This window comes from Quercus robur, chromosome 4 (assembly GCF_932294415.1).
Source record: "Quercus robur chromosome 4, dhQueRobu3.1, whole genome shotgun sequence".
NCBI classification, from domain to species: domain Eukaryota; kingdom Viridiplantae; phylum Streptophyta; class Magnoliopsida; order Fagales; family Fagaceae; genus Quercus; species Quercus robur.
In genome coordinates this window covers 76,806,578-76,816,168 of record NC_065537.1, presented here as the reverse complement: position 1 = coordinate 76,816,168, position 9,591 = coordinate 76,806,578, and the positions used below count along the sequence as shown (strand labels likewise).

The window sequence follows — 9,591 nt, the reverse complement described above, 5'->3', positions numbered from 1 at the left end:
AATTAGAAACATCATGTGAAAAGCAACGTTGTAAGAAATATTTTACATATTTAGCATGCGAGTATTTAATAAATATCTTGCATGTGAATTTACTCTACAACATACTAAAAAGAAATGAGATCTAGATTTGAAGGTATTGGTTTTCTAATCTTTTGAAAAATAAAATAAATTAATAAATAAATAAAGCCTAAAATCTGATGTTTCAATTAATGGATGAATAATACTAATACCAACTAAAATGCTTTATTTATAATATTGATTACAACACTCAGACAACTTTTATAAATAAGACTCACAAACTCTCAATATTTTCAAATACAAACCAAAATAAAATCTCATTATATCGAACACAAACTATGAATCTCAACTCACAAATTTTATATGAACAGACTCTCAAGTCTCAACTCATATAAGCGGACTTCTTAACAGTGAAAGCTACCAAGCATATTTCAATGTCGAATCAACCTAGGCTGCAAGCTCGTTTTATGACTCGCATCAAGAAGGCGTAAATTACTGAATCGTCTAATCTGCTCTGGTGACATAGTGAGACGATGACAGTCGGACAACAACAATGTCTGCAAATTTGTTAAACAACAAGTCGAGCTGGGTAACTCTGTGATTGCAGTTTGAGAAAGGTCAAAGTAGCGTAAATTTATCAATAGCCCCAAAGATTTTGCTGGTAACATAGTGAGCTGACGGCACCCAGACAACAACAACGTCTGCAAATTAAACAATAAACACGTCGAACTGGGTAACTCCGCAATCAAAGTTTGAGAAAGGTCCAAGTAGCGTAGATGTATCATCTCGCTCAAAGAGTCAGGTAACTTAGAGATAGCATAACAAGAAAAAGAGAGCACCCGCAAGTTTTTCAGTTTTGGCAACCATTCATCACAAAATACTCTACTTATGCCAGTAGTTCGACTCATGTTCGAAACCGTTCTTAGTGGAAGGAAGGTTCGCAGATCCTTAAACTTGCTAATAGAGTCCCTAAACTTTTCAGGGCCATCAAGTTGGTCCGCCAAGCATGCAAAATGCCGCTCCTTTCTCAAGAAGTCAGAAGGCTTGCCATCCTCAAACTTGCAATAAAATTCTCCAGATGTTAACAGAGCTAAATCATTGATAAGGTCATGCATCACAAAGCACAATTCATTGTGACTTGATTTTTGAAAAAATGACCATGAAAATAGCTGATGAAAATACTCTCTACCAAGTTGTTCCATTGTTTCCTTATCAGTTGGTGACTGCAAAAAACCTTCCGCCATCCACAAAAGAATCAATTTGTCTTTTCTAAACTCATAATTCTTAGGAAACATCGAACAGTAATTAAAGCATCGTTTGAGATGCCAAGGGAGATAATTATAACTCAATCTTAAAGCTGGAAGTATGCTATTATCTTCAGGTAGATCCCATAGCTTGCTCTTCAATATTCTATTCCATTCTTCTTTCTCTTTTGACAGCAAGAGACCACCTAACGTTTTTGCAGCTAAAGGCAGACCCTTGCACTTTTTTGCAATTTCTTCACCGATTTCTTTGAAGGCTTCTTCATAATTGCTAGTCCAAAATGCATGTTTTGCAAATAATAACCAGCAATCATCATCAGACAAATGTGACAAAGGATGAGTGAAAAATGCACCCATCAGTGTTGCAACACGTTGATTACGAGTTGTCACAACAATTCTACTTCCAGAAGCTCCATTTTTTAAGGGTCTTGACAGCAAATCCCAATCAATAAATTTCTCATTCCAAATATTATCTAATATTAGCAAGAATCTATTTTCCTTTAGTCTCTTCTGTAGTTTAATTTGAAGAAGATTCAGATCTCTGACATTACAACTCATTTGAGTGACTGACTCGTAAATGGTTCTAGTTACCTTAAAAACATCAAATTCTTCTGAAACATAAGCCCATGCCCTCAAGTGAAATCTACCCTTCACCTCAGAATCATTATACAAAAGCTGAGAGAGGGTTGTCTTGCCAACCCCACCAATCCCTACTATTGCAATCACAGGGATTCTATTTTCTGGTGCATCATCAGTAAGCAATTTTCTTTTTAGCTTCTCTTTATCATTATTTCTACCAAACACCTCAGATTCATCAACCAAAGAAGTTGTGGGCGACATGGGTGGTGGTTTCACACTTACACTTTTCTTAAGATTGAGGAGATCTCTCTGCTTTGCTAAAAGATCTAGTTCTTCAACTATTTCTGTGAGCTTAGATTCTATTTTTTTGTTTCTTACCTCATTTCCGTTGACCTTCGATTTTCCCTTGACCTTCGCGTCAGCTTCTGATTTGCGTTGCCAAGTATCGATCTTGTCCAACAGATCTTCAGCTCGGTAGACAGCATCTTCGAGCATCTTGACCCACTCTTTCACCCTCAGATTCGTGATCTGCTGCTCCTCTGCATCTATGAGCACTGCATGAACAGTCAGCAGAACTATCCTCAGCTTGTCCGGGAGTGTCTGATCGCGTCGGAAGAAGCTCATGAGCTGGGGAGAAGCCAGCCTGTCAAACAGCACTTGACATACGCCAGAGAGCAATGCCGACACCACCATACCGGAAGCCATTTTCTCTGCCTTGCAAAGGAGGGATTCAAGAGAAAATTTGACAAGAAGAGACCGGATTGTGAAAAGTATGTGTGAAAGTCTCTGCACTTTGCAAATTGGATCTTGCTAGTTTGCTAGCTTGACTGCTTGATATTTGAGTCTAGTATATTTATAATAATAAAAATAAAAATAAATTATTTTATTCCCTACCTTATGGTGTGGTAGGTTGATAGGCTATGAGACTTTTTTTTTTTTTTTTTTTTTTTTTGTGAGAAGAGATAGGCAATGTAGATTGATTAAGAAAGAAGAAAATATTTTTAATATTTTAAGTTTTTTTTTTCTCTTTTTAGTGAAATTGGGTTTTTATTATTTTAGTTGAATTAAGATTTTAATTTTTTTTTTTAGTTAAAGTGTTTTTCCTTTTTTTTTTTTTAAATAAAACTATTTTTAGTTATTTACTATTTCTTTTCTTAAAAGGAGTAGGAAAATTTATTTTATAAATATTCTTTATAGAGAGGTGGATTATTATTATGGACAAAGTTTAGCTATAAAATTCAAGGCTACAACTTCCTTTGAAATAACTTAACATTACTACATTTTTTGAAAATCTAACTGCTAGATTGCATGTTTTTTACGTTCTTAATACACCTGTCATATTTTCTACCAATCGGATATTATTAACTATATAATCTATAAATTTATAATTTATGCATAATTTTAAACTATAAAAACTTGCAATTTAAGCAATTTATTTGTTAGGGTCATATTTTCTATGTATTGGCTTATCCTTTGACAAAACGCATTTTACTTGTAATTTGGTAGATCTAAGTTGAGTTTAATGTATAAAAAAGTATATTGCACAAAAGTATCATTAAAGACATGAAGATTGATCCAAGAAACAAGTGAAGAAAAGTAGTTTCATTGATTCTTGATACTAGTCTCAACACTAGCGCATCTATTGAGATTTAATGAAAAAGATCGACACAAGTTCCATCTATCGAGACTTATAATTTCAGAATTCTCAGATCTAAATTTCGTCCCATGATGACTTGGATGATTGGAGTTCCTTTCTCTATGACCCTAGACCATATAAAAGGCTTATTTTAAAGTCATCAAAGACACAAAGACTCAATTAGAGAACTCATACACTCTGTGAGAAACTATTGTGTTTGTGCGCCTTAGGGTTTTGTAACCAAGTGCTTCCAAATTTTCAACGTACTTTAAAGTGAAGAACTTTGTAGCTAACAACAATTAATCAATTGCTTAGAGTTAGTCACATATTAAGATCCATACATACGAAGAAGTCTTCTACAAGATCAAGTCTAATTAGGGATTGGAATAAAGGTTCAACTATATGTTGGTATTTTGGGATAGTCTAGGGTAGTGGTAAAATTTCTTATACTTGTAATCGCTTGTTCTTGATTAGTGGATTCTTGAGAGTGATGACCTAAAATTTATTTAGTGGAGTTTTTTTTATTGCGAGAGGTTAATTTTCCTTATTTGTTAACAAATCACAGTGTCAATTTATTTTTCTACTACACTTAGTTTATTTGGTGATTTGTTGGTTCCTCCACAATTTGCATATAATTTGATCTAATTAATCAACTTGTGCAATTGAAACCGGGGTTAGTCTATAACCCAACATTATTGATGAAGCTATTGTTCTTAAATTTTCTAGAAATTTTGTAAACATTATGGGTATAATAAGTAAATGTAATTCAAAGGTGGATTTGTCAAAATTCACATTCAATAAAAAGATATTGAATAAGGTTGTAAATTTAAATTACAACCAATTTTTTAGCTAAATTTTGTCCTATTATTATTTTGTGGTTATAAATAAAAGTTTATTTGAGAGATTTACTTTATTATTTTGCCTACAAGCCTAGCATTTTTGTAAAACTTAGGTTTTTTTTGGAAGAGATTTAGTAATTGCATATTATAGATTTTGCTTCTATATGTCTTCTTTGCATCAACCACCCTCGCAAAGTTTGTCAATAATTGTATATCGTTTCGTACTTGAACAGAATAAAACATTTAACATAGGGTGTTAACATATAAATTTGTTTTTTTCTTTCTTTCATTTAAGAATAAGAATTATATACGTAATTTTAAAATTAAATTAATACATAAAAAATATAATTAGTATCTATCTTTAATCGGCCTTCTTTTGTTCCATTAAATTTATATATGATTTATTCTAAATATATATTTATATATGATTAATTGTGTTCTGAATTTCACAATAATTTTCCTTTTTAATGTACAAAATCAAAAGAGTTCGTTAGAATATCCTTTTTTTTTTTTTTTTTTTGTTATAAAACCTAGATTTGGTAATAGTTATTACTAGTCGCTAACTCGTGCGATGCACGGGATTGTTTTAAATTAAATGTTAACATGTTTAGGTTTAAACATTTCTTTAATTTCAATTATTGAGAGCTAAAAAGTCCCCAATATAAGATCGTCCCTAAATCATCAAATTATTGTAGCAATATTACTATTTAAACAAAAAAAATATATATATATATATATATATATATATCAGCAATACAAAAAAAATTCACTCAACTAAATCAAAAACTTTCATCCAACCAAATCAAGACACTCCTCCATTTTCATACACAGCCAAGTCTACCTTAGGCTTGAACTCAAAATGATTTCATTTCTTTAAGTGCTACACAAAATTAAATTTGTTTGTCTCAATATTATTTTACAATATAAAATTATTATGATAGATGATTAAAATAATTAAAATAACCTATCAAAAAATAATTAAAATAAAATCTAATGTTCGGGAAATTTTTTGAAATAGAATTTTAAATTTCTTAAAACTTAGTTAATAGAGTTTCTATTTTAACTAAAAGTGAAGATAACCATAGGCCGAATTTTTATTTTATAGCATAGGATGTTATAGTTAGCTTCATATCATGTATAATACGTTAGTTCATTATGATAGTTCCAAATAATATCCTAATACCTATCTATATGAGTTTTCTTTTTAATGATGCCATAAAGGATGGAGTCTAATAGAAGTAATTTAAGATCCAACATATCCAATAATTTGTTTTAAAAAAAATTTAATTTCAAGTCTTTTAATTATAAATTTTTTTAATCATAAAATAGACTCTATCTAAACTCTAAAGAAAAGCATTTGAAATGATCACATCATTGATACCAAATTATGATGGTTGCAAATAACAATATTATTATTCATGATTAAGAGATGAACAATGAAACTGTGAATTAACAATTTAACAATTCAAATACCAAGTTTAAACTACAACAACACATATACAGAAGACTTCAAATAAAACTTTAAAATACGACCCTAGGTACCTGTCCATTCACTTACAGTAAAAGTAACAAAAGTTACAAAGAACAATATGTCAAGCACAAATTATTCTCATATCAAGTTATCGACAGAAACCTTAAGCTAAGAAATCACTCTGCACATACCCATCTTTTGCAAGGCCATACACAACCTCCTTCACTCTTCAAATCATAAGGAACCAAATATCGAACTACATAAACTAATAAGGACAATAGTCTAATATCCACCATAACAATGTGCAACTTAAGGCTGCTCTACTTTCTCCACCACTTCTGAACCTTCTAAAACACCAAAAATACCCAACTTATTAAAATGAAGTTGTTTAATGAAATATCTTTTAAATTAAATCATTAAAATAATAAAAAAATTATTGAAAAAGATAATGACTTTGTGATAAAAAAATCAAACATTTAAAAAACTCAAACTTTTGCACTCACCAGGGGCCATCAAATCATTATGTTTCGACTTAGCGTGTAACACCTTCACCGAGCATTATCTTTGTGAAAAAGCTCAAATCATGAGTCCAAGGTTGAGGTCAATCTAATAATAGCCTAAAAAAACTGCTTTGTGAACTTGAAAACACCAAACAAAGAAACAAACTCAATCATTATCAAAACAATTAAACAACCAAAAAGAGGCAACAATTTCATTCAAATGAATAAACAACCTTTTAAAATCATAGCAGATGAAGAGGAATAGTTCTAAATCAAAACCTTAATTAAAACAAAATCTAACCCAATCACCTAAAACAAATCCAACTGATCAAAATACCAAAAACTAAATCCTATTAAACCCCCAAATTTAAAATAAAATTTTACTTGTTAAGCCTCTATATGTTTTGATGAAGATTCAGTCTTTCAAAGATGGAAAACTCATAGCTTGTGTATAATTATCTTATGGGTAACATCTAATATAACAAAACAGTAACTAACTGACATTGACACCCAAAAATCTATTATGTATCTAGAACCTTATTCAAAAGTTTTGAATTAAAAGAATACAATTTAAAAATATTAGTAAACCAAAGTGCCAAATTTGACCTAAAAACCACAATTTCACTCCCACTAACAAATAAAGATATCTAGTAAGGGGAAAATCCTAAAATTAAAGTAAAAAATCTCTAACTATTCTTTAAAGCCCATGTAGAATTTGATCTTCTATGATGTTTCCCAAGATTCAACTAAAAAGAATAGACAGGAAAAAGGATGCTTGGTCATGTCGCTATAATCTTTGGTTTTAATGCCTTTAAATCATGTTACTTGCTAGTATCACAGTTCACATTCTATACATAAATATACTATATTAAGTAGGATGGAAAGCTAATGCAGTTGAATTTTATTCTTTATTTAACCAAAGTTAGAACAACATGATTTTTATTACTCATTTTACGATTCATATGGTTACAGAAACTAAAGCCACAAACTGAGAATCATGGCCAACCTATTTTAATAAAGAAATAAATATAGTGAATTAAAATAATTACCGGTTTAGGTTTGAAAATTTTCAATAACTTCACTAAAAAATCGTCAAATATCAAAGGAATCAACTGTGCCCATAATGAAGCCATTCTTGAAAAGGAGCAACTCTTCTGCTAACGCCTTGTTGTGATCTTTATCCATGCCAAACTATCAGATATAAGTTTGAGAACATACAAAAATAAGCATATAAATGAAAGGGAAAAAAAAATTTACCACTAATTTTTTCAATAGAGGCTTACATAATTGCATTATCGACTCGCTCCTTCATCTATCTTAAAGTTCTCAGCAAGCCAATCAACTATTCTCTATTAAAAATTACAAAACGTAAGGGTGTAATTTAGTCAAACTATCTATAAATCAGAAAGCAAAAATTATTCAATTTTGCTTAATACCCAAATGAAATTATATAAGTTTGAGAACATACAAAAATAAGCATATAAATGAAAATGAAAAAAAAAATTTACCACTAATTTTTTCAATAGAGGCTTACATAATTGCATTATCGACTCGCTCCTTCATCTATCTTAAAGTTTTCAGCAAGCCAATCAACTATTCTCTATTAAAAATTACAAAACGTAAGGGTGTAATTTAGTCAAACTATCTATAAATCAGAAAGCAAAAATTATTCAATTTTGCTTAATACCCAAATGAAATTATATAAGTTTGAGAACATACAAAAATAAGCATATAAATGAAAATGAAAAAAAAAAATTACCACTAATTTTTTCAATTGAGGCTTACATAATTGCATTATCGACTCGCTCCTTCATCTATCTTAAAGTTTTCAGCAAGCCAATCAACTATTCTCTATTAAAAATTACAAAACGTAAGGGTGTAATTTAGTCAAACTATCTATAAATCAGAAAGCAAAAATTATTCAATTTTGCTTAATACCCAAATGAAATTATATAAGTTTGAGAACATACAAAAATAAGCATATAAATGAAAATGAAAAAAAAAAATTACCACTAATTTTTTCAATTGAGGCTTACATAATTGCATTATCGTCTCGCTCCTTCATCTATCTTAAAGTTTTCAGCAAGCCAATCAACTATTCTCTATTAAAAATTACAAAACGTAAGGGTGTAATTTAGTCAAACTATCTATAAATCAGAAAGCAAAAATTATTCAATTTTGCTTAATACCCAAATGAAATTAGAGAGTCAGGTGTTACCTGGGACATTGATCTTGAAGATGTGGGCATTAGGGGATTCCAGCCAGTCCATGAGGGCTATCGATCCTGACCATTATCTGAATATATTGAGCCAGTCCAATCAATATCTTTGAAAATGTTGTAGCAGGAACGCCATAGCCCATAGAGGTTAGAGATTTAGAGTGAGAGAGGGAGTGCTTCTGCATTAGCATTAGGATTTTTTTTTTTTTTTTTTTTTAAATGAAAGAGACTGCGTGCGTGAGGTTGAGGATTTTGGGGAAGGTTAGAGATTTAAAGAGAGAGGAGTTCTTCTGCATTAGGAGGGGAGTCGGGAGAGAAAAAGAATAGTTGGGTTATTCTCTTAAAAAAATTGAACTTAAATAAAAAAAGAAAAAGAAAATAATGATGATGTGGAAAATTGTAGGAACTTTAAAGGTTTCGTTTATATATATATATATATATATATATATATATATATAGATTAGAAATGTTCCTTCTATAGTTACAATAAAAATTAAAATAATAAGTAGAAATACAATTACTATAAAATAAATAGGTAGGCTATTAATCTTCTAATCTTCACAAGACATTGACAAAATTAATAAAATTTTAATAATTTTTGAAGTTCAAATGTGGTAAAGTTTCATTTTCAACATAATTTTTCTCATGATTTGTGAATTTTCGCAAATAAAACTTACCTACTACCAAATAAATATCCTTAATTCCAAAAAAATCCACGTGTCTCTCAAAGATCTAGAGCTAAGTTAAGATTAGAAAATTCTATTATATGTTCACTAAACTGATAATTTTATTCTTGTACTAGTTATAGGCCCGTGCGTTGCACGGTTTTATGAAAAAGCTTATAAAATAAATGTATAAATAATTACATATTTTAATAGATTCAATAAAGATAAAAGAAAAAATTATCAAATGTAAGTAATTATCTCACTAAAATAAGGGGTAAGATTTCTTCCTAAAACTAAATTAAATTGATAATTCCAAATTGAATTTTAAATTGATAATTATTTAAAAAAAACTTAATAAACAATTGATAAATCTAAAATTAATATAATCTCGATAATATTATAA

The 9,591-nt window shown here is 29.8% G+C and overlaps 1 protein-coding gene and 1 long non-coding RNA gene across 4 annotated transcripts; both read right to left on the bottom strand.

Moving 5' to 3' along the window:
- Positions 1-399: 399 nt before the first annotated feature.
- On the bottom strand, positions 400-2,579 carry LOC126724559 (putative disease resistance RPP13-like protein 1). Its single transcript, XM_050429047.1, has one exon. It carries the CDS (start codon positions 2,562-2,564, stop codon positions 450-452), a length of 2,115 nt encoding a protein of 704 aa, XP_050285004.1. The 5' UTR covers positions 2,565-2,579; the 3' UTR covers positions 400-449.
- A 3,198-nt stretch (positions 2,580-5,777) lies between these two features.
- LOC126724558 (uncharacterized) lies at positions 5,778-8,705 on the bottom strand. 3 transcript variants are annotated; one of them, XR_007655036.1, is made up of 7 exons: positions 8,524-8,705; positions 8,091-8,156; positions 7,814-7,905; positions 7,589-7,654; positions 7,355-7,496; positions 6,309-6,443; positions 5,778-6,152 (listed from the first exon to the last, which is right to left on the bottom strand). It is a non-coding gene; the product is annotated as an uncharacterized LOC126724558 (long non-coding RNA). The 3 variants fall into 3 exon arrangements; XR_007655037.1 differs by having other exon boundaries at positions 7,355-7,480; XR_007655035.1 differs by lacking the exon at positions 7,589-7,654 and having other exon boundaries at positions 7,840-7,905.
- Positions 8,706-9,591: the final 886 nt, after the last annotated feature.

Bases quoted from the DNA above. Each gene is read 5' to 3' on its own strand.
- LOC126724559 (XM_050429047.1), bottom strand. From the start codon at position 2,564: ATGGCTTCCGGTATGGTGGTGTCGGCATTGCTCTCTGGCGTATGTCAA.